The sequence below is a fragment of the Rhinichthys klamathensis genome, unplaced genomic scaffold, assembly GCF_029890125.1.
Source record: "Rhinichthys klamathensis goyatoka isolate OS25496 unplaced genomic scaffold, OSU_Roscu_1.1 h1tg000035l_1, whole genome shotgun sequence".
NCBI lineage: Eukaryota > Metazoa > Chordata > Actinopteri > Cypriniformes > Leuciscidae > Rhinichthys > Rhinichthys klamathensis.
In genome coordinates, this window is record NW_026606583.1 from 5,241,521 (window position 1) to 5,267,176 (window position 25,656).

At 42.4% G+C, this 25,656-nt stretch overlaps 2 protein-coding genes across 2 annotated transcripts in view; one reads left to right on the forward strand and one right to left on the reverse strand.

Annotated features, from left to right (window-relative positions):
• zgc:163073 (uncharacterized protein LOC100037358 homolog) overlaps nt 1-25,656 on the forward strand; it is a 93,763-nt gene that overhangs the window by 58,053 nt on the left and 10,054 nt on the right. The gene's annotated exons all lie outside the window — the stretch shown is intronic.
• On the reverse strand, nt 12,031-14,534 carry LOC130080576 (pituitary adenylate cyclase-activating polypeptide type I receptor-like). The gene is made up of 6 exons (XM_056245989.1): nt 14,356-14,534; nt 14,054-14,186; nt 13,792-13,945; nt 13,633-13,699; nt 13,504-13,570; nt 12,031-12,779 (listed from the first exon to the last, which is right to left on the reverse strand). Exons 1-6 carry the CDS (start codon nt 14,436-14,438, stop codon nt 12,681-12,683), a joined length of 603 nt encoding a protein of 200 aa, XP_056101964.1. The 5' UTR covers nt 14,439-14,534; the 3' UTR covers nt 12,031-12,680.

Consider the following 25,656-nt stretch of genomic DNA (forward strand, 5'->3'; position numbering starts at 1 on the left):
AAGATGAGCATAGAAAATTTCAAGAAAAGTGGACAGAGGAATTTTTATTTGTCCTCCACGGATCGAACACTTTGTGTTTACTATGCAAACAAACCCGCTCTGGTTTCAAGCGAAGTAATTTGGAGCGACATTTTCAAACGACCCACCCAAATTTTAACGAAAGTTACCCACCTGGAAGTGTAATAAGGAAAAGAAAAATAGAGCAGCTTTCTTCCTCTCTTTCTGGACAGCAAAGGCTCATACACAGGACAACTTCTACAGCTGAACGTTTAACTGAGGCATCTTTTGAGATCGCATGGATTTTGGCTCAGGGAAAAAACCCTTCTCAGACTCAGAAATTGTGAAAGATTGCTTTTTGGCTTCGGCAGAAATATTATTTGCAGAATTTGACAACAAAGATGCAATTGTAAAGCAAATTAAAGGATTACAATAATCTGATACCACCATAATGAGGCGGATAGAAAACATCGGCAAAGACGTGAGTGACCAGCTCTGTGCAGATGTGTCAGCAGCACCGTGTTTCAGCATCGCGGTGGATGAAAGCACCGATACGACAGATGTTGCCCAGTTGTGTGTTTGGGTAAGGTTCCCAAAAGAAAAATCTTTCAGAGAAGAAATGCTGTGCTTGCTTCCACTTGTTGGCCAAACGAGAGGTGAGGACATTCTGAATGCAATTCTGGCATTTTTTGATGAAAAAAATCTCAGTTGGTCAGGTCTAGCAAGTGTGTGCACTGATGGTGCCCCTAGCATGCGAGGAAAGGAGAAGGGGCTTGTTGGGCTCATGAAAAAAAGAGAAGAAATACCAAACTTTGTCAGTTTCCACTGCATCAGGAGTCACTGGTTTCAAAACTAAAAACGAAATCATTCCAAAATGTGATGCAAACAGTTGTTCGTGTGGTAAACTTCATAGTCTCCAGAGCGCTGAATCACAGACAGTTCCGACAGTTCATTGAGGAATATGACACGGAGTATGGTGATTTACTGATGCACAGTGAAGTGAGATGGTTATCTCGTGGAAAAGTGCTTGAACGGTTTCTGAGCCTCCTCCCTGAAATTTGCACTTTCCTGGACAGCAAAGGAAAACGGGAGCCAGAGTTGGAAGACCCATGCTGGATCACACAGCTGGCCTTTCTCACTGACATCACCTGTCACCTGAACACTCTCAACTTGCAGCTTCAAGGAAGAGATAAGCTTCCAAGCAACATGCTGAATGCCATCAGAGCATTTCAGAACAAAATAACTTCCCTGTACATACCTGACAGAGAATTCATTCACTTTCCCAAACTCAGAGCTGTCACCACAAATGACCCATCTCTGCAGCAGCACTTCAGCCACAGAGGATTTGTGAATGTTTTGGAAGAGCTGAGAGGGGAATTTGAATCCAGATTCAAAGATGTGAATGAGCACAAGGAGATTTTCAACTTTATTGAAAATCCCTTCCATGTGGATGTGTCATCTCTCACTCCAACTATCACTCTGCTCTGCCCTACTCAGCGTGCTGATGTAGAAAGTGAAATTGTAGAACTGCAGACAAAAGACATTCTTAAAGTTGAACTCAGAGCAGGTGTTGGTCACTTCTGGGGCTCTATCTTGCACTCGGCGCAAATGACTTTGTACACTGACGCATGTATCATTCCTATTTTGCACCCGCGCAAAGCGGACTTTTCCCTCCACAGACACACGTCGGTTAACTAAGAAATACACTTGCGCTCCCCGGGGCGGTTCAGCGCAAAGAGGAGGCGTGTTCCGGCGCAAACTTTCCCTCATGCTATTTTGCTGTTCTATAAAACAATTGCGCCACTGACCAGAAAAAAACTAGTCTAAAGTCAGTGGCGCGTTGCGCGTTGTTCATAATGCTATTTTAAGCGCGCTTGGCCATAATGTAGCGGGTGCACAACGCGCATACACTTTGATTCTCTCATCAACACAGATGCAGCAGTTTTTATTTTTGCAAATCATACATTATAACAAGGAAAAATATTAACACATGAGGGAAATCATTGTGGTGTCCATGAAAATTTAGTTTTTTTTCCTCCCACGCCTGTTTAACCGACGCTGATTTGTATGGGGATGGGAGAAACCCACCCACGATAGATAGATAGATAGAGAGATAAATAGATAGATAAGTCTGATTTGAACGTTGAATTTCTTGTTATTTCTGCATGCATTCTACTTCAGACAGTCAATAAACAGTGCCGTCTGAGGGTGTTACTGCATGAGGGTTTATGCCATAGTTTACAGGTGCACGCAATACAACGTCACTTCTCTGTCTTTCACGGTCCTGACAAGAACGTCGGTCTCATCGGCTGTGAACCGCTCCTGACGCGCGCCTGGTAAATCCGCCGTTATAATAGCAATCCGCCATGCAACATGCGCACCTGCTCTTAAAGGGAATGTGAGATGACGCTCTGATTGGTTTATTCCACGTTATGCCCAAACCACACCTATGAATAATGAAGCTACTTCAGACCAACCTCTTTTAGATTTGCGCCAGGCGCAAGAGTCATTTATCCCGCCGGGAAAATAGCAACAGCGCCGGGATCCGCCCACAAAGTTACTTGCGCTTTGCGCTTTGACACTTGCGTTTCAGATCGTTAAAATAGGGCCCCTGGAGTTTGGTGTCTAAAAATGATTTTCCCACTTTGAAGCCACTTGTGCAAAAAGTGATGTCCTTCTTTGTGAGCACATACACTTGTGAGTCAACATTCTCAACCATGAACACTATTAAGAGGAAACAGAGAAGCCGCCTCACCAATGAACATCTTGCATCCCTCACAAGGATTGCAACAACAAGCTACAAATACAACATAAATAAGGTCAAAGAAATGCATGCATGCTTCCGGTCATCCCAGCATTAAGTTAATCCTGCCTTTTTGTTATTAAGGGAAATCATTGTGTCGCAGTTACAAATTTGACTGGTAAAATAAAGAATGATTCCCCCTTTTTTTTCTATGACTGTGAAGCACTTTGTGACCCTTCTTGTGTGAAAGGTGCTATATAAATAAAGTTTACTAAATAAAGTTTACTTACTTTTTGTATTTAATGCATTATGTTCAGGGGTGACAGATTGATAAGCAGACTGGAGGTTAATTTTTATACTTTGCAGTAAAAGTGGCTCTCCTATTGACTTTTTCCTATATGTGTGGCTCTCATGAAAAAAATAGTGAAGACCACTGACTTAGCTAAACCTAAGAGACACTCCCACAGAGTCAATTGGCATTAAGGCTCAGTTAATACTGATATACCCCATAACGGGTCGACCTAACAACAATAAGATATAAGTCAAGTGCGTTTGCAAACTAGGCCTAATTTAAATTGTAAAGAGGAAATATAAACACTTCGCTCATCGTAACTAAACTTATATTATAAACATAAAATTGGGCTAAAGTAGAGCGTTATTACACGTCGATTTTAATTCACCAAAGAAATAAGGAGAGATGAAAGTTATATTTTCATATTTTCATCATAAGAACGTTATATTTAACCTAACGTTAAATATATGAACACAGGATGTAAACAACATTCAAATGAAAACTGAAGGCATGATATAACTGTAAGATGCCACTTGTAAATATTACCCAATGTTCATCTTCTCGACGTAAGTTTTAGCATCGTCCGCTGAAACAAAGTCCTTTTCCACACCTCCATAGCTGATCCGCAGTCAGGCCGGGTAGAAAAGACCGTAGCGGACCCACTCAACGCCTCGCAGGAGCTTCCGAACTTCGTTGAAGGCAGCCCTGGCTCGGACTACCTTGGCAGTGTGATCGGGGAAAATGCTAATCCTCGCATTCCCCGCACTGAACCGCTGGCCCTCTCTTGCGCGTCGCAAAACATCTGCACAATCAGTGTAGTAATGGAATCTAGCGATAATGGGACGAGGTCGCTCATCTGGTGTGGGCCTCGGCTGGGCTGATCTGTGTGCTCGGTCTAATAGTGGCTCTTTATCCAACTTCAGTACGTTCTTTAGCAGGGCGGCGATCGCGGTAGTGTTAACAACCGTGTCTTCAGAAACACCAACGATTCTTATATTTTGGCAGCGTGATCTGGATTCGAGGTCCTCACACTTATTCTCCAACTTTGAAAAATCGGAAATTAAGCATTTATATTTGCACTTCAGATCAACGATGTCGTCAGTACATGACGAAAGGGACACCTCCACTTTCCCCACAGTACCTTTGAGTAAGGCTAATTCAGCATCCGCAGCTGCTTTATTATTTGCAAGCTGGGTTTTTACGGCTTGCAAGTCTGCTCTGATTGTAGATAGGTCGTTTCCCAGTGCCGCTCGGAGTTCAGTTTTAAAAATCTCCGCAATGTCTTGTCTCAAACACGTTAGCAGTTCGAGCTTCAAGGCATCCGCATTGGTAACGTTAGCTTGAGCGTCAGGTCTGGGCGAGGTAGAGCCGCAAGGCGGAGATGAACTACCTGTAGCCGAGGGCGTCACCTGTGAGCCAGGCCTCTGCTGCTGGGCATAAAAAGTTTAGTGTTCCTTCCAGACATTGTAACTCTTTCAAACTGAATGCTAACAAGCACGGAATTCACTTGGGTATCTGTTTTAAAGGATTTACCCCCCAAAAAAGCGCTGATAAATAACGGTTTAGTTGAAAATCTGCGGGAGCCTCCAAACACACGTCCTACTCCATTGGTTGCTGAGCAGCGCCCCCCCCCCCCAAAGTAAACTTTTTATGCTGAAAACTCAAACCTTTGAAAACTGTTTTCAAAGTGCAAGTTTTTAAAAACTATACCGCTATCTTCTCCGTGTAAACTACAAAAATGCAATTTGTGAAAACGGTGACGTCATGCGTATACGTATCACGTAGGGCTGTCAGTTAAACGCGTTATAAACCCATTTTAATGGCGTAAAAAATTTTATCGCGCGATTAACGGTCTTTTTTGGCCTAGCAAACTTTGTCGGGTTTTTTCACATGCATTTGCAACAGGACGCGGCACTGCGCTATGAAACCCATTTATTTCAATGGCTTGCGCCGCGCAAGGACGTTTTGTTGCTTCGTCGACCAAAGCACAAGCGGATCTAGCTACTGTAGACCGGCACAAAACAACAGGCACGCCGCACACACTTGTTTGGGCTTGGGAGCCGGCCAAATAGTTGGTTAACGTTACGTTTTGAGTGGATGACGAGCGCGAGACGCCGAAATGGATACCAATAAGATTCTGAATGGAAAGTTTACTTTTAAAAAGTTGCCAAATGGTTCCATTGACAAGACCAAAGTGATCTGTGTGTTTTGTCGTTGTGAACTGAGATATCATCATCGTAGCACGTCCAGTCTGAAATACCACACACAGCTGATGCGAATTCTCCGCCCCCTCGTCAATATCAGGACCTCGTCAGTATTTCTCTCACCCTTTTATTGATGGACAGTGTTACATTGTGTGAGAGATTATTTGCTCCAAGTGAGAATGTTAGTGTGAAATTGAACACAGTATATGTCAATGTTGTTTTCAATAAAAAACATTTGCACAAAGCAAGCCGATCCACTTTTCCATGCTGATAAGAGCATTAAAATGAGAAAAAATAATGGGACAAAAAGAAATCAAGAGACATTTAGAATAGATAAAAATGTGCGATTAATTGCGATTAATCGCGAGTTAACTATGACATTAATGCGAATAATCGCGATTAAATATTTTAATCGTTTGACAGCACTAGTATCACGTGTTCAGTTTATATGCGCATAGTGTTTCTTTACAAAGTGACATCGCCAACTACTGGCCTGGCAGCAACATACAGCGTTTTTAGTTGTTTTCATGGGTCCGTGTGAACGGTGATTGTTTGACAATGGTGTCATCTGTACATCGTTGTCGTGTAACTGTACCCATATAGGCTGAATCCGAAATCGGCCCCTAAACTCTCTTTGTATGAGAGAGTGAGTAAATTTGGACAGACTTTCTGTGTCATCAGCTGTACACTAATTATTGCGGTGCAATGTGGTATTGAATGAGTGCATTCGGTAACGTCCACTATGGTTTTGGACATCACTACAAATGGCCCCCTTAAGGGTGTATGGGGCGATTTTGGATTCAGCCATACGTGCTCTATGTGAGATATTAATTACTTAAAGGGGAAATGAAGCAGTCAGTCAAGTTTACATAATTTACAAGATGGATTACCACTATAATCAAAAATTATATAAGAAACATGACAAATGTTAACATATAAAAGAAATAAGAAACCGTTATATCTTTCGAGCGGCAAGGGCGCCGCCATTGTGCAGTATTATAACTGGTGACGTCACGGGGTTGGTTGGCTCTGTGCTGAGTTCAGTAAAATACAGTGAAAGATCCATGTAAGCTGGTCGATCCAGCGAACAACTAACTCTAGGTACAGTCATTGTTAGCTAAAAGCTGTAAGCATGAACTAGCTAATGATAACTTAGTGTTTAGCTAGTGAACTTTATTAGTACCAGACAAAAAGACGATCGACGTCTAACGTTAACAAACTGCACATGGAAACATTGTTCGTGATGTCTGCAATCGGTCTTTGTCAGGTGACGTCACACTCGTGATACACGAAGTGCATTATGGGGCGTAGCCGCCATTTGTAAGGTATCGATGCAGGGGTATTCTGTTGTTGGAGAATTGTGTTTTTCATTATTTTTTAAAACTAAACCATCCTTAACATGACATTATCATCATCATCAATACAGCAAACCTATCTTTGCTGTTACTACTGTGTCCTTCGGTGGGAATGTAAATAAATCCTGTACTCAGCCGTTGGTAAAATGTACGTGGGTTTTAAGAGATTTATAGTTTTTAAATTGTTCACTGGTATATGCGCTTATACCATAAACAAGATAGTTGACAATGTCCCAGTATGAGGATGAGAAAGCAATGCGGGATCAGCACTCCAATTTACTGCAGTCAGCTCATATATGGATCTATGTTCTGAATGGATGACAATTTCTCCAAATAACGGTACCTGCCATATTTATCGAGTTTATTGTGGTACGGCATTTCCTCTGTTTTCTTGTGTTTCTCCAGTTTTGCGAGTTATTTACTTGTTATCTCTACTCTTGTAATCTCTTCAATGCTCACAGTCAGTAGCGATACCTCAAAAATGGCGCCTGCGGTGACGTCACACACAACAAACCCACGTGTCTGACAAAGACCGATCATATTCCTGTCTCTTGTCAACACCATGGTCAAGATCAGCGTCTTGACAGCAGATGGATGGTGCTATCGTGGCGTAATAATCTGTTTGGTTGTAAAATGTATTACCTGAATGAAATGAAATCGAATGTGTCGTCCTGTGGAATCATTCATTCACAGACAGCATACGAAGATGTTCAACTAATAAAGATCTTCATCGCTGGCAAACAATTTGATAGATTTGCAGATTTGCTTTCACTAGACTGTACTGTAGGTCTGAATGATCTGTTCAGTTTTCTGCACGCACTGAATCACTTCGCGCTTTCTATTCACACTCGACTCTGAGTTGTAACAGGAAGATTTAAGAACATCAAGAGCGTTGGATGAAGTGGCCATGGACCTACAGTACAGTCTAGTGAAAGCAAATCTGCAAATCTATCAAATTGTTTGCCAGCGATGAAGATCTTTATTAGTTGAACATCTTCGTATGCTGTCTGTGAATGAATGATTCCACAGGACGACACATTCGATTTCATTTCATTCAGGTAATACATTTTACAACCAAACAGATTATTACGCCACGATAGCACCATCCATCTGCTGTCAAGACGCTGATCTTGACCATGGTGTTGACAAGAGACAGGAATATGATTGCAGACATCACGAACAATGTTTCCATGTGCAGTTTGTTAACGTTAGACGTTGATCGTCTTTTTGTCTGGTAGCCTACTAATAAAGTTCACTAGCTAAACACTAAGCTATCATTAGCTAGTTCATGCTTACAACTGTTAGCTAACAATGACTGTACCTAACGTTAGTTGTTCGCTGGATCGACCAGCTTACATGCATCTTTCACTGTATTTTACTGAACTCAGCACAGGGCCAACCAACCCCGTGACGTCACCAGTTATAATACTGCACAATGGCGGCGCCCTTGCCGCTCGAAAGATATAACGGTGTTTCTTTTTTCTTTTATATGTTAACATTTGTCATGTTTCTTATATAATTTTTGATTATAGTGGTAATCCATCTTGTAAATTATGTAAACTTGACTGACTGCTTCATTTCCCCTTTAACCCTCTGGGGTCGGCCGGCGCGCCGGCGCGACAAGCTCGTTTTTTTTCACATAGCAAAAAAATAGACTTAAAATACTCGATCATATCTGGTCATACAGACTTAAGAAATATGACAAAATAAACTGTTAAATGTCTATTTTTTTATGTGTCCACTTACAATCGAAACGAAACTTTGTGCTTTTGTAAAATAAAGAAAATAAACAGGGTGTGCTGCCTCTCCGTCTCGTTGAACTTTTTTTCTGGAGCACGTCTCTAAACTGAAACAAAACTCAGCGAATACTATTCACCCAGGCGTGAGATGGACTGTATATCTTCATAATCATTTAAGTTTGTACTTTTAAATGATCTGATTCAAAGCGAAAACAAATTTTCTCTGTTTAAGTAATTTGTATAAAACCAACAAGATTTCTAGTTTCTCAAACGCTTGCTCATTATTTTTAATTTGACCACGCCCACACCCGCAAAAGAGACTGATATGCAAATCTCCACGAAGGAACGCGAACGCGCTCATTACCTCAAAAACAAAGCACCAAACTTCAGTCCTCTCCTCTGCTTTTCGTCGAGTTCGGAAGACATGCAGTGAGCTTACATTGGATTTAGTTACCTCAGAAGAAGAAGAACGTGATTTGAAGACAAGAAAGATGTAAGGTAAGAAATGTATTATGAATTAAATTAGTTAGTGTTATTGTTGCATAAACTTAACATTCCAGTTGAACTGTTGCTAGACTAAAATGTATGAAATCGACAGAAACATGTTGAAATATGAACTCTAGCCTAGACAGGCAGGAAATGTACAGTATATGTCATGTACGACACGAGGATGTTTTTATGTTTGATAATAAAACACAGCTTTATGTTAGGCTAGTATCAGTGTTTACTCTAATATGGTGAATATTATAATGTTTAGAACCATCATGTTTACTGTTAAATACTGTTGTAAGGGGTATACAGTCAAAGACCCAGAACCAGATATGAAGAATGAAGACCCGGAGTCAGAATTATAAAAAATTAAAGAAAAGTTTTACTGAAGATAGTATGCAGTTTCATCAGCAGAAGTCAGCTTCAAGACTCACCCAGGAGTTCGTAGGCCGCCCCGCTTACAGTTACAAAGATCACAGCAGTTATACCATTTCCAAGGTCTAAGCTACGTCATTGCTTACAGGTTGAATGATTCTCATTGGCTAAGAAATATTAAGAGCCGAAACAATTTAACACATGTGAGGAGATAGGGGTGCCTATCGCCATTAGTCAAGATAGTTGTCGTCCACTCATTAGATTTAGGTCTGTGGTGGCCTCGCAGGTTAGAGAAGGGCGCCGGGTTGTCTGGTCCGAACGTCCAGAACCTACATAGAATGTCATACGCACACACACACACACACACACATAACAGACACTAGCAAATAACAGCTCCCATCAAGGCTGAAGAGAGTCTGAGCTCCTTATTATCAGTTAAGTATACCAAAACATAATGCTAAAACATTCACTCATTTGGGAGAAAAACAGATCACTGGCATTTACTCGGAAGGAAGGAAATATACTGGAAAGAATACATTTTAATACAACAATTAAAGTTTGATAGTAACGCTCAATATAGCTTGACCATATGTCCAGCGAAGAATCATATGTGCCCACGCTGCCTTTAGGACCCTCTACTGATACCAGAGAAAGAGACAAACGGCCTTGTGGGTTACTTGGCGTTCGTGTCCTGCGTGTACTACGTGCAATCTCAAAGTAAGATTGGAATGCACCTAAAAGAAACTGGTTACTTACATCACATGCATTTAAGAAAATATAATTTCACAAGCACAAAGAATATAAAAATTATTATGTGATAATGAATATATTTGATTATTGATTTTTATAAAGGAAGTATATAACCATTCAAAAGGATATATGATTATAGATGTATTTGAAGAGGCAAGGGATTTTGACCAACCCTTCACTGTGTTTGTAACGAATGGAAACATTTGAAGTAAACGTATCCATATTTTTCTCTAGTGTACTGAAGTGTTTATTTTTAACGATTTATAGGCCGCATGCTATAGGCTATTATTATTATTATTTGGAATTAAAATCACCCCACATCATCACATACCCTTCACCATACCTAGAGATTAGCATGGGGTACTTTCCATAAGATCATCTTTCAATGCAAATCAAACCAGCTATTAGGCTAACTGAAATAAAACCATGTCTATATTGTGAAGGGTAGTCAACTTTAGCATGGGTGTGTTCACTTATTCTAAGCACTGTGTGTGTGTGTATGTATGTATATATATATATATATATATATATGTATATATATATATATATATATATATATATATATAATTAAATCGCAATTTTAACCAGAAAAATCTACAATGCATGCCCAAAGTCGTGCAGCCATATAGTTTCTCTTGATATCAGCATGTTCACGGGTGTTTATTTTTTTATTTTGTTTTTAACAGGGACGAGATGCCACTGATGAGTCCTGCTGACTTCAACATTCAACACTCTCTGTACATGAACATGGTAAAATGAAAAATCAAACACCTTGGAAATGACAGGTATGTACTATGTTTCAGGAATAGCACAAAAGGTGTGTGACTGTTCAAGCCTCTGTCTTTAGATCAGTGTGTTTACTAATGTGCTTTTTTGTCCTTTGTTGTGTATCTTTGGATTATGTTGTGTTGTAAATAAATCCAAACAATCTAAAAGCCATTCTTTTTTAAATCTCCTCATTCTTTGTGCAAGGCTCCTCATAATGATATGGCCTGATAGCACACCTAATAGGGCCATTATTGTCTTTCTCAGGTGTGAAATGCATACATATTAATGAGAGATCATGTCTCCTCGCATAAAGCTTTCTCACACAAAACACATCATACAAATTATAAATCACTTTATTGTCTTTTCTGAATGAGTAGTCAGGATGTTTCTCACATAGTTTTGGAGCAAATATTCTAGGCTATGTGATACAATTTTCAAAAGTCTTGTGAAGAAATAATCAATATGTGTTTTGTGGCCTTATTTCAGAAACTTTCATTTTTAGTTTTTTCAATAATGCATAAACAATATTCTCTCAAAAATACAAACATGTACATACATGTTGCTCACATATTATGGTAGCCCTGTTTGTGCTAAATAGAGTGTAATTACACCTGTGACATTAATATGTTTATAAGCAACTGAAAAAAGCACAAATGTCAGGGCATGTCAAAAGATCTCAAGGACCCCAAAAACACCTTAAACCCCAGAGGGTTAATAAATCTCATATGTAAAGCCGCCTTTCTCCTCCATTTGATTCTGGGGTTTTTGTCTTCACAACTATCATCCTGCTTATATTAAAGGTACAATATGCAGGATTTTTCGCCACCAGGGGTCGCTAAGCTCTTACAATAACAAAGGCGTATATTAATGACGTATATTCCGCATTAAACGGAATTATGGATCTTGTCGTCAAGCTGATGGATCTTTTATGGATGAGTGAATACATTGATGTTTTTAACATGACTGTGGTATGAAGCAGGGCGCGATTGCTAGACGTATACCAGCGCCACACGAGTCCCGCCGGTATAAAGGAATAAGGACATTTCATTCTACGGAACTACACGCTAGTAATAATAATAATAATAATAATTCATTACATTTATATAGCGCTTTTCTAGGCACTCATTCAGCACTGTGCTTCACATGGAAGGGGGAATCTCCTCAACCACCACCAATGTGCAGCATCCACCTGGATGATGCGACGGCAGCCATAGTGCGCCAGAACGCCCACCACACACCAGCTTACTGGTGGAGAGGAGACAGAGTGATGAAGCCAATCAGTGTATATATATATATATATATGGGGAGCAGTGCTGAATTAATACTCACACAGGTCAGTTTATCAGACGAATGAAACTTGAGGTAACGCAGCGCTGTTTCACTTGCTCTAACAGTTACACTATCTCACTAAACGGCATTTGTGGGTGGAATGTTGTTAGTTAGGTTGTTTGTTGGCTGTATGAGACAGTAAGCTAGATCAACATTAGAATAACATACAGATCATATTCTAACTTTTCATCATGTTGAACTACATAACATTGATTAGTTTTATGTACATTTGCTCACCTGTCTAATAAAGTAACATGCAACACTCGCGTCTCTATCAAGTCGAAGTTAGTCGCGGGCGTGGAGCTCTCGGCATCTCGAAAGATGTTGATCTTCGTTTTAGTCCTCTTTTTGTCTCAAAGTCTGCTTGCCATGGTCCAAAATGTTTGAACAAAACAACAACAGCGTGAGCGTCCTTCTAGGCATAACGGGCATAACCGGTATAACCCAGTTGTCAACGTCTGTCGCCTTGGTTACTATTGCAGTACGAGGTCAAACCTGGCGGAAACCGGGGGTAACGCGGATATGACGCCATTGACTGGCGACTCCTCACCCCTGCTCACACGCCCCGTTTCCTTGGTTAAAATCGCAATTTTCTCACGATTTACAAATAGTTGGAAACATTTGGGATATTGTAAGTAATCAACTAAACAAAATATATAACATTGGCCTAGTGGTTTTTGGATATTTTACTGCAAAAATCCTGCATATTGTACCTTTAACAAACACTACAAAGTTCACCTGTAAAGTTTAAAAGTACAAACATTTTTATTATTTTGATTTATAGTCAATAAGTCTAAGAAGTATGATGTTCAAGTGTAATTTTTGTGGTAAGACACTGAAAAATTGTAACATCTAAATTAATTGGTGTTGTAGAAAATTTAATCTTACACTGACTAGTAGTGAAGATTACTAGGTAGTTTGAGCCAATGAGTAAAAATATACATGTGTACGTGCTTGTGCGTGACGTTTCAGGAACATATGGGACAGGACCTCTGACCTAAGGGACGGTCAGATTTGGCCAGTTTATTTCAGTATCACTTCTGTCCTTGTGTAGAAACTGAACAGCAGAAAGGACCTTATCTGGACACAACTTATAAGGAAGAACCTTGAAAAGAGTATAAAGGCTGTCTCCATCTCTTCCTGTCGGTGTCACTCTCATGCAGCGTAACTTCTGTGTGTCAGACTGAACCTATTCTTGCAAAAATAAATCATTTTAAAAGACCGTTTGTCTCAGAATGTCTCTTACGCAGTTATATTGGTTGGTTAATGATTTTTTGCCACAACATTGGTTTAATATCACTGAATCAGCCCAAATACGTTAATTTATAGCCTAGACAAAAATGTTTTTTTTATAGATTATATCAGGTAGAAATCAAATTGCTCTTTAACCCCTTAAGTGTCAAACTGAATATTTACTGAATATTAAACTGGGAGTGTTTCATTGTTTTCTGCACAAACTTACAAATACAGAAAGCAAAATGGGAATTTTGATGATCCACCAGTAGCCACTGTCCATGTCATCCCAGCACCTACCAACACATATAAACACAGGCGTTTATGATACACTTAAGTACATAAGATCCAAATGTACTCCGCAATAATCTCATTATATTTCTGCTTGAGGAATGTCCAGATGATTACTGTGACAGATGGAGTCCCTGTAAGAATCAACGAACACTTCAGAATAAGTTATACTATAATCAGTGGTTTGTGTGTAAAATATGCTTCCTGTAATGTAATGTGGTTTTACCCCACCCAATAAGAGTATACCACCAGAAGAATGTTCCCTTGCGGGCGAAGGTGAAAACTAACAGTGTCTGGAGATAAAGTCCCTCAACGAGCAGCCAATAGAAATTTGATAACACACAGTACTGGAAGAACGTCACCACAGCCTTGCACAAAACCTGGCAGATGAAATACAGCATTCAGTTATAGAAGATCAGATGACCTGATTTATGCTATGGCATTTATTTTGCATTGATCTTATCAGTCATTTCGTCGGTGTAATGTACAGTGGAGACTGTGCAGTGATTGATTGTCTCGTCGGCGAATAACACAGCATCTTTTACAAACACAGCCAAAGCCCTCAGGATGAATGTGGAGAAGAGGTTGAGGTGGATGTAGGTCCGTGTACACAGAAGCTTTCTGTTGGATTAATGAAAATGCGACACTATTACGTGATATCAGCATTCCTTGAAGCAAAAATAATATATATATATAAAAAAAAACTTCACCAGAATTGAATTCCAGCATGTAGCAGAACAGTGAAAGAGTAAAGGCACTGAAGCAAGAAGTGAATGTTTAAAGTTATTACCTGAAGATGCAGAAGATGAAGACCGCAATACAGAGAGAACCAATGGACACGCCGTACCCAACGGTGTATATCAACTTCACCATGGCAAAGTACTCTCGCTTCCACAGTAAAATGGAAAATATCAAGTTTGGATACCACTTGATTCATCTTGGAGAATCCATTTGATCTAATCTAAAGTAATAAATTAACTTTTTCTTTAAAGGTGATGTGACTGTAATTTTTTTTGCAATATTTAAATTCTTCCTGTAACATAATTGCTTAGGGCAGTAGTTAAACCTTCCTTATCCACATCATGATTTGCATAGTGAGCTGAACAGTATAATTCTTAATACTGAGCTCATATTGATAACTTAATGCAAACAATGAATATTGAACATGTAGCCACAGGTGTCACATACAAAGCATAACAAAACAGGTTAGACACAAAAAAATGTATTCGGACACTTAAGCCACGCTTAAATATGGATGACATTGTATCCGATAAAATATCAAACCAAGTGCCATTTCTCACACCTAGGGGAAGGGGAAGTGTTCAGGAAACCTGTTTAAAAAACATTCAAAAACCAGATCATATTTATGTTTGGTGATGCTGGTGGTGAAAAAACAAAACAAAAAAAAACACACACTTCACTTTCCACAATACAGCAACATTAAACAGGATTGTAAAACCCATCCAGAAGTGCAATAATCCATAGCATTTAGTTACGTTCATTTAATATCAAATACGATTTCTTCAAGGCTTTTACTCTGTGTCCAGTGTCTTCCTGATCTGTGCTGTTGTCCTGAAAGCAGGCGCTGTAATAAGGCACACTCAGCCTACTCCATCCCTCAGTAGTGCAGGTGCGGGTGATCAGCTCTAAAGAAGTCAATCATAAAGACTTTTACATTTACTGTACGTCACAGCTAGTGATGTGACATTTGAACCGAGGCATCGGAGCTTGTGTCGAGAAAAAATGGGCGTGCCAGATGAAGCCGCGATTCGAGGCTTGTGTTGTAAAAGGAACACTCCGACTTTTTGGGACTTTAGCCAATGGGCTATATGCACGCATAACTTCCGCGTTTGATGCAAGGATGCTCTTGCGTTTCCGGTTGGGGAGATTTAAAGCGGAGGAAAACCGAGGAAAACGGGATTATGACAGAGTCTTCAAAATGTACTGTCCTCTCGTCTTTGAAACGAAACTTTAAAACGTTTAGATGTAATTTTATATATAGTTATGTTTATTTAATATAATAAACAAAGAAGCATAAACAACATGAGGGGTGTCTGTTTTGTCTGTTTTTGTGACTAACGTTTCTTTAGTATAGCAATAGAGTATAAAAACCAATATAAATTCTCGATATAGCATTGGACTCTACGATCGGCGGAAGTAATCCAGCATCCTTAGACCTTCACCGGAAATACTGCCGTGCATAGAGCCCATTCACCTTATCCTCCAGAGTTAGATAAGTCCATACATACCTTTTTCATCTCCGTGCGTGCTATAAGTCTGTTTGACGCACCCACCGCTAGACTAGCTTAGCACAAAGACTGGATGTAAATGGTTGCAGCTAGCATACTAATCCAAATAAGTGACAAAATAACGCAAATGTTCCTATTTACATGTTGTGATTTGTATAGTCACAGAGTGTACAAAAAACAAAGTCACATGAGAGACAGACATATTTTAACCGTATAAATACTGGGAACTATATTCTCTGAAGGCGAAGCACTGTAGAGCCCGGAACACCTCCCCGGGAAGGCGTCGAGGAGGCATCTGGAACAGATGCCAGAGCCACCTCAGCTGACCCCTCTCGATGTGGAGGAGCAGCGGCTCTACTCTGAGCTCCTCCCGAGTGACCGAGCTTCTCACCCTTTCTCTAAGGGATAGCCCAGCCACCCTGCGAAGAAAGCTGATTTCGGCCGCCTGTATCCGGGATCTTGTCCTTTCGGTCATGACCCAAAGCCCATGACCATAGGTGAGAGTAGGAACGTAGATTGACCGGTAAATCAAGAGCTTCGCCTTGCGGCTCAGCTCCTTCTTCACCACGACAGACCGGTACATCGACTGCATTACTGCAGAAGCTGCACCGATCCGTCTGTCAATCTCCCGTTCCATCCTTCCCTCACTCGTGAACAAAACCCCAAGATACTTAAACTCCTCTACTTGAGGCAGGAACTCTCCACCAACCTGAGGTGGGCAAGCCACCCTTTTCCGACTGAGGACCATGGCCTCGGATTTGGAGGTGCTGATTCTTATCCCAACCGCTTCACACTCGGCTGCAAACCGTCCCAGTGCATGCTGAAGGTCCTGGTCTGAAGGGGCCAACACGACAACATCATCCGCAAAGAGCAGAGACGAAATCGTGTGGTCCCCAAACCTGACACCCTCCTTCTCCAAATCCACAAAGCATATGTGGATTGGTTGGGCAAACTCCCATGAACCCTCCAGCACTCTGTAGAGGGTATAGAGCTGGTCCAGTGTTCCACGGCCTGGACGAAAACCGCACTGTTCCTTCTGAATCCGAGGTTCCACCATCGGCCGTATTCTCCTCTCCAGTACCCTGGCATAGACTTTCCCAGGGAGGCTGAGAAGTGTGATCCCCCTGTAGTTGGAACACACCCTCCGGTCCCCTTTCTTAAAAAGAGGGACCACCACCCTGGTCTGCCATCCCAGAGGCACTGTCCCCAACCGCCACGCGATGCTGCAGAGGCGTGTCAGCCAAGACAGCCCCACAACATCCAAAGACTTGAGGTACTCAGGGCGGATCTCATCCACCCCTAGTGCCTTGCCACCAAGGAGTTTCTTGACTACCTCGGTGACTTCAGCTAGGGTGATGGACGAGTCCACCTCTGAGCCCTCAGCCTCTGCTTCCTCAATGGAAGACGTGATGGCGGGATTGAGGAGATCCTCGAAGTATTCTTTCCACCATCCGACGACATCCCCAGTTGAGGTCAACAGCTGCCCACCTCCACTGTAAACAGCGTTGGTAGGGCACTGCTTCCCTCTCCTGAGGCGCCGGACAGTTTGCCAGAATCTCTTCGAGGCCAGCCGATAGTCCTTCTCCATGGCCTCACCCAACTCCTCCCAGGCCCGAGTTTTTGCCTCCACAACCACCCGGGCTGCAATCCGCTTGGCCTGCCGGTACCTGTCAGCTGCCTCAGGAGTCCCACAAGCCAACCAGGCCCGATAGGACTCCTTCTTCAGCTTGACGGCATCCTTTACTTCCGGTGTCCACCACCGGGTTCGGGGATTGCCGCCTCGACAGGCACCGGAGACCTTACGGCCACAGCTCCGAGCGGCCACTTCGACAATGGAGGTTGAGAACATGGTCCACTCGGACTCAATATCTCCAGCCTCCCTCGGGATCCAGTCGAGGCTCTGCCGGAGGTGGGAGTTGAAGATCTCTCTGACAGGAGACTCGGCCAAACGTTCCCAGCAGACCCTTACAGTACGCTTGGGTCTGCCGAGTCTGTCCAGCTTCCACCCCGCGATCGGATCCAACTCACCACCAGGTGGTGATCAGTTGACAGCTCCGCCCCTCTCTTCACCCGAGTGTCCAAGATATACGCAGGTCAGATGAAACAACCACAAAGTCGATCATCGACCTACGGCCTAGGGAGTCCTGGTGCCACGTGCACTGATGGACACCCTTATGCTTGAACATGATGTTCGTTATGGACAATCAATGGTGCCAAACAACTGTTTGGTTCCAATCGTTCTTCAAAATATCTTCCTTTGTGTTCAGCAGAGGAAAGAAACTCATACAGGTTTGCAACAACTTGAGGGTGAGTAAATGATGACAGAATGGGTGGAGTAATGATCATTTTTGGGTGGAGTATCCCTTTAAATACACAGAGGAAGATAATTAACGGAACAGGAAACAAACTCAGTAGCATGCCATTGTAAAGAATGTAAGTCTTTACACAGCCTCATTTTCATGTGCATTAAATTGTTGAAATTACACCTTAACTGAGGGTACTTGTAATTTGTGTAAAATTAGCTTGAATTGAAAACAATATAATGAAATGGATTATGATTATTTCACTTAAAGGGATAGTTCACCCAAAAATTAAAATTCTGTCCTCATTTACTCACTCTCATGTTGTTCCAAACCCATATGAGTTTCTTTCTTCTGCTGAAAACAAACAAAGATATTTTAAAGGGATACTCCACCCAAAAATGTAAATTCTGTCATCATTTACTCACCCTCAAGTTGCAAACCTGTATGAGTTTCTTTCCTCTGCTGAACACAAAGGAAGATATTTTGAAGAACAGCCTTCTTCAGGGTGTGCTTTCCTAACAAACTATTTCCCCTTTTGTGTGTGCTAATTAGAGCATTACACCTGTGACATGGTGAGTTATGAAGCATGCCAAAATAATATACACATACAGAGAGTCAACTAGGTGGCTACATTGCAAATTGAATCCAAAAACAAATTTATATACAGAAAAAATTATCACAAAAAAGGACTGAAATCAATTTTTTCATTCAACCCCGGGTACACTGTGGCCTGTAAATCGTATATATAAGAATGTTTCTCCCTGTAAAAGTAATTTTAATCGGTCATCACCCCGAATGTTCTTTTTGATCGTTTTGATCGTTTCTAAACCCTCAACCCTACACTCATATGTATACTGTTATTCTTGTTTTATTATGTATTGTTGGTTACCATTTATTATAGATGTCTATTTTAACATCACTTAAACCTGCGTATACTGGCGGGTGACGCTAGGGGGCAGTGGTGAGCCGCAGGGAACCTCATTGGTTCTTGCTGAAGCTCAAACGTGTTGCGTAACACAAGAATGAACCTCATCGGTTCTTGCTGAAGCTCAAACGTGTTGCGTAACACGAGAATGAACCTCATTGGTTCTTGCTGAAGCTCAAACGTGTTGCGTAACACGAGAATGAACCTCATTGGTTCTTGCTGAAGCTCAAACGTGCTGCGTAACACGAGAATGAACCTCATTGGTTCTTGCTGAAGCTCAAACGTGTTGCGTAACACGAGAATGAACCTCATCGGTTCTTGCTGAAGCTCAAACGTGTTGCGTAACACGAGAATGAACCTCATCGGTTCTTGCTGAAGCTCAAACGTGTTGCGTAACACGAGAATAAACCTCATTGGTTCTTGCTGAAGCTCAAACGTGTTGCGTAACACGAGAATGAACCTCATTGGTTCTTGCTGAAGCTCAAACGTGCTGCGTAACACGAGAATGAACCTCATCGGTTCTTGCTGAAGCTCAAACGTGTTGCGTAACACGAGAATGAACCTCATCGGTTCTTGCTGAAGCTCAAACGTGCTGCGTAACACGAGAATGAACCTCATCGGTTCTTGCTGAAGCTCAAACGTGTTGCGTAACATGAGAATGAACCTCATTGGTTCTTGCTGAAGCTCAAACGTGCTGCGTAACACGAGAATGAACCTCATCGGTTCTTGCTGAAGCTCAAACGTGCTGCGTAACACGAGAATGAACCTCATCGGTTCTTGCTGAAGCTCAAACGTGCTGCGTAACACTAGAATGAACCTCATTGGTTCTTGCTGAAGCTCAAACGTGTTGCGTAACACAAGAATGAACCTCATCGGTTCTTGCTGAAGCTCAAACGTGTTGCGTAACACGAGAATGAACCTCATTGGTTCTTGCTGAAGCTCAAACGTGCTGCGTTACACGAGAATGAACCTCATCGGTTCTTGCTGAAGCTCAAACGTGCTGCGTAACACGAGAATGAACCTCATCGGTTCTTGCTGAAGCTCAAACGTGTTGCGTAACACAAGAATGAACCTCATCGGTTCTTGCTGAAGCTCAAACGTGCTGCGTAACACAAGAATGAACCTCATCGGTTCTTGCTGAAGCTCAAACGTGCTGCGTAACACGAGAATGAACCTCATCGGTTCTTGCTGAAGCTCAAACGTGTTGCGTAACACGAGAACGAAACCTCATTGGTTCTTGCTGAAGCTCAAACGTGCTGCGTAACACGAGAATGAACCTCATCGGTTCTTGCTGAAGCTCAAACGTGCTGCGTAACACGAGAATGAACCTCATCGGTTCTTGCTGAAGCTCAAACGTGTTGCGTAACACGAGAATGAACCTCATCGGTTCTTGCTGAAACTCAAACGTGCTGCGTAACACAAGAATGAACCTCATTGGTTCTTGCTGAAACTCAAACGTGCTGCGTAACACGAGAATGAACCTCATTGGTTCTTGCTGAAGCTCAAACGTGTTGCGTAACACAAGAATGAACCTCATCGGTTCTTGCTGAAGCTCAAACGTGTTGCGTAACACGAGAATGAACCTCATTGGTTCTTGCTGAAGCTCAAACGTGTTGCGTAACACGAGAATGAACCTCATTGGTTCTTGCAGAAGCTCAAACGTGCTGCGTAACACAAGAATGAACCTCAAAATCAATTTTTTCATTCAACCCCGGGTACACTGTGGCCTGTAAATCGTATATATAAGAATGTTTCTCCCTGTAAAAGTAATTTTAATCGGTCATCACCCCGAATGTTCTTTTTGATCGTTTTGATCGTTTCTAAACCCTCAACCCTACACTCATATGTATACTGTTATTCTTGTTTTATTATGTATTGTTGGTTACCATTTATTATAGATGTCTATTTTAACATCACTTAAACCTGCGTATACTGGCGGGTGACGCTAGGGGGCAGTGGTGAGCCGCAGGGAACCTCATCGGTTCTTGCTGAAGCTCAAACGTGTTGAGTAACACGAGAATGAACCACGAGAATGAACCTCATTGGTTCTTGCTGAAGCTCAAACGTGTTGCGTAACACGAGAATGAACCACGAGAATGAACCTCATTGGTTCTTGCTGAAGCTCAAACGTGCTGCGTAACACGAGAATGAACCTCATTGGTTCTTGCTGAAGCTCAAACGTGTTGCGTAACACAAGAATGGACCTCATCGGTTCTTGCTGAAGCTCAAACGTGTTGCGTAACACGAGAATGAACCTCATCGGTTCTTGCTGAAGCTCAAACGTGCTGCGTAACACGAGAATGAACCTCATCGGTTCTTGCTGAAGCTCAAACGTGTTGCGTAACACAAGAATGAACCTCATCGGTTCTTGCTGAAGCTCAAACGTGTTGCGTAACACGAGAATGAACCTCATTGGTTCTTGCTGAAGCTCAAACGTGTTGCGTAACACAAGAATGAACCTCATCGGTTCTTGCTGAAGCTCAAACGTGTTGCGTAACACTAGAATAAACCTCATTGGTTCTTGCTGAAGCTCAAACGTGCTGCGTAACACAAGAATGAACCTCATCGGTTCTTGCTGAAGCTCAAACGTGTTGCGTAACACGAGAATGAACCTCATTGGTTCTTGCTGAAGCTCAAACGTGTTGCGTAACACGAGAACGAAACCTCATTGGTTCTTGCTGAAGCTCAAACGTGCTGCGTAACACGAGAATGAACCTCATTGGTTCTTGCTAAAGCTCAAACGTGTTGCGTAACACGAGAATGAACCTCATTGGTTCTTGCTGAAGCTCAAACGTGTTGCGTAACACAAGAATGAACCTTATCGGTTCTTGCTGAAGCTCAAACGTGCTGCGTAACACGAGAATGAACCTCATTGGTTCTTGCTGAAGCTCAAACGTGTTGCGTAACACGAGAATGAACCTCATTGGTCCTTGCTGAAGCTCAAACGTGCTGCGTAACACGAGAATGAACCTCATTGGTTCTTGCTGAAGCTCAAACGTGTTGCGTAACACGAGAATGAACCTCATTGGTCCTTGCTGAAGCTCAAACGTGTTGCGTAACACAAGAATGAACCTCATCGGTTCTTGCTGAAGCTCAAACTTGCTGCGTAACACAAGAATGAACCTCATCGGTTCTTGCTGAAACTTAAACGTGCTGCGTAACAAGAATGAACCTCATTGTTTTTTGCTGAAGCTCAAACGTGTTGAGTAACACAAGAATGAACCTCATCGGTTCTTGCTGAAGCTCAAACGTGTTGCGTAACACGAGAATGAACCTCATAGGTTCTTGCTGAAGCTCAAACGTGTTGCGTAACACGAGAATGAACCTCATCGGTTCTTGCTGAAGCTCAAACGTGATGCGTAACACGAGAATGAACCTCATTGGTTCTTGCTGAAGCTCAAACGTGTTGAGTAACACAAGAATGAACCTCATCGGTTCTTGCTGAAGCTCAAACATGCTGCGTAACAAGAATGAACCTCATTGTTTTTTGCTGAAGCTAAAACGTGTTGAGTAACACGAGAATGAACCTCATTGGTTCTTGCTGAAGCTCAAACGTGTTGCGTAACACGAGAATGAACCTCATTGGTTCTTGCTGAAGCTCAAACGTGTTGCGTAACACAAGAATGAACCTCATCGGTTCTTGCTGAAACTCAAACGTGCTGCGTAACAAGAATGAACCTCATTGTTTTTTGCTGAAGCTCAAACGTGTTGAGTAACACAAGAATGAACCTCATCGGTTCTTGCTGAAGCTCAAACGTGTTGCGTAACACGAGAATGAACCTCATTGGTTCTTGCTGAAGCTCAAACGTGTTGCGTAACACGAGAATGAACCTCATTGGTTCTTGCTGAAGCTCAAACGTGTTGCGTAACACGAGAATTAACCTCATTGGTTCTTGCTGAAGCTCAAACGTGTTGAGTAACACAAGAATGAACCTCATCGGTTCTTGCTGAAGCTCAAACGTGTTGCGTAACACGAGAATGAACCTCATTGGTTCTTGCTGAAGCTCAAACGTCTTGCGTAACACAAGAATGAACCTCATTGGTTCTTGCTGAAGCTCAAACGTGTTGCGTAACACAAGAATGAATCTTATCGGTTCTTGCTGAAGCTCAAACGTGTTGCGTAACACGAGAATGAACCTCATTGGTTCTTGCTGAAGCTCAAACGTGTTGCGTAACACAAGAATGAACCTCATCGGTTCTTGCTGAAGAATGCACCACATTGGTTCTTGCTGAAGCTCAAACGTGTTGCGTAACACAAGAATGAACCTCATCGGTTCTTGCTGAAGCTCAAACGTGTTGCGTAACACGAGAAAGAACCTCATTGGTTCTTGCTGAAGCTCAAACGTGTTGCGTAACACAAGAATGAACCTCATCGGTTCTTGCTGAAGCTCAAACGTGTTGCGTAACACAAGAATGAACCTCATCGGTTCTTGCTGAAGCTCAAACGTGTTGCGTAACACGAGAATGAACCTCATTGGTTCTTGCTGAAGCTCAAACGTGTTGCGTAACACAAGAATGAACCTCATTGGTTCTTGCTGAAGCTCAAACGTGTTGCGTAACACAAGAATGAACCTCATCGGTTCTTGCTGAAGCTCAAACGTGTTGCGTAACACGAGAATGAACCTCATCGGTTCTTGCAGAAGCTCAAACGTGCTGCGTAACACAAGAATGAACCTCATCGGTTCTTGCTGAAGCTCAAACATGTTGCGTAACACGAGAATGAACCTCATTGGTTCTTGCAGAAGCTCAAACGTGCTGCGTAACACGAGAATGAACCTCATCGGTTCTTGCTGAAGCTCAAACGTGCTGCGTAACACAAGAATGAACCTCATTGGTTCTTGCAGAAGCTCAAACGTGTTGCGTAACACGAGAATGAACCTCATCGGTTCTTGCAGAAGCTCAAACGTGCTGCGTAACACAAGAATGAACCTCATTGGTTCTTGCTGAAGCTCAAACGTGCTGCGTAACACAAGAATGAACCTCATTATCAGCAGCCATATCACCCTGTAGCCCAAGACTGGTTGCCCATTGAAGCTAAGCAGGGCTGAGCCTGGTTAGTACCTGGATGGGAGACCTTCTGAGAAAACCAGGTTGCTGCTGGAAGAGGTGTTAGTGAGGCCAGCAGGGGGTGCTCACCCTGTGGTCTGTGTGGGTCCTAACGCCCCAGTATAGTGACGGGGACACTATACTGTCAAAGAGCACCGTCCTTCGGATGAGACGTTAAACCGAGGCCCTGACTCTCTGTGGTCATTAAAAATCCCAGGATGTATTCGGAAAGAGTAGGGGTGTAACCCCGGCATCCTGGCCAAATTTGCCCATTGGCCTCTGTCCATCATGGCCTCCTAATCATCCCCATATATATATACACTGATTGGCTTCATCACTCTGTCTCCTCTCCACCAGTAAGCTGGTGTGTGGTCAGCGTTCTAGCGCACTATGGCTGCCGTCGCATCATCCAAGTGGATGCTGCACATTGGTGGTGGTTGAGGAGATTCCCCCTTCCATGTGAAGCGCTTTGAGTGCTGAGAAAAGCGCTATATAAATGTAATGAATTATTATTATTATTATTATTATTATTGGTTCCTGCAGAAGCTCAAACGTGCTGCGTAACACAAGAATGAACCTCATCGGTTCTTGCTGAAGCTCAAACGTGCTGCGTAACACAAGAATGAACCTCATCGGTTCTTGCTGAAGCTCAAACGTGCTGCGTAACACGAGAATTAACCTCATCGGTTCTTGCTGAAGCTCAAACGTGTTGCGTAACACGAGAATGAACCTCATTGGTTCTTGCTGAAACTCAAACGTGCTGCGTAACACGAGAATGAACCTCATTGGTTCTTGCTGAAGCTCAAACGTGTTGCGTAACACAAGAATGAACCTCATCGGTTCTTGCTGAAGCTCAAACGTGTTGCGTAACACGAGAATGAACCTCATTGGTTCTTGCTGAAGCTCAAACGTCTTGCGTAACACGAGAATGAACCTCATTGGTTCTTGCAGAAGCTCAAACGTGCTGCGTAACACGAGAATGAACCTCATTGGTTCTTGCTGAAGCTCAAACGTGTTGCGTAACACAAGAATGAACCTCATCGGTTCTTGCTGAAGCTCAAACGTGTTGCGTAACACGAGAATTAACCTCATTGGTTCTTGCTGAAGCTCAAACGTCTTGCGTAACACAAGAATGAACCTCATCGGTTCTTGCTGAAGCTCAAACGTGCTGCGTAACACGAGAATGAACCTCATTGGTTCTTGCAGAAGCTCAAACGTGCTGCGTAACACAAGAATGAACCTCATCGGTTCTTGCTAAAGCTCAAACGTGCTGCGTAACACGAGAATGAACCTGATCGGTTCTTGCTGAAGCTCAAACGTGTTGCGTAACACAAGAATGAACCTCATCGGTTCTTGCCGAAGCTCAAACATGTTGCGTAACACGAGAATGAACCTCATCGGTTCTTGCTGAAGCTCAAACGTGCTGCGTAACACAAGAATGAACCTCATCGGTTCTTGCCGAAGCTCAAACATGTTGCGTAACACGAGAACGAACCTCATCGGTTCTTGCTGAAGCTCAAACGTGCTGCGTAACACGAGAATGAACCTCATCGGTTCTTGCTGAAGCT

What these genes read in the sequence shown, in the direction of transcription:
- LOC130080576 (XM_056245989.1), bottom strand. Translation starts at nt 14,438, where the DNA reads ATGGTGAAGTTGATATACACCGTTGGGTACGGCGTGTCCATTGGTTCT. An exon ending in TTCATCTTCTGCATCTTCAG is followed by an intron (nt 14,187 to 14,355) that starts GTAATAACTTTA and finishes TTAATCCAACAG; the next exon opens with AAAGCTTCTGTGTACACGGA. An exon ending in GTATACTCTTATTGGGTGGG is followed by an intron (nt 13,700 to 13,791) that starts GTAAAACCACAT and finishes TGATTCTTACAG; the next exon opens with GGACTCCATCTGTCACAGTA.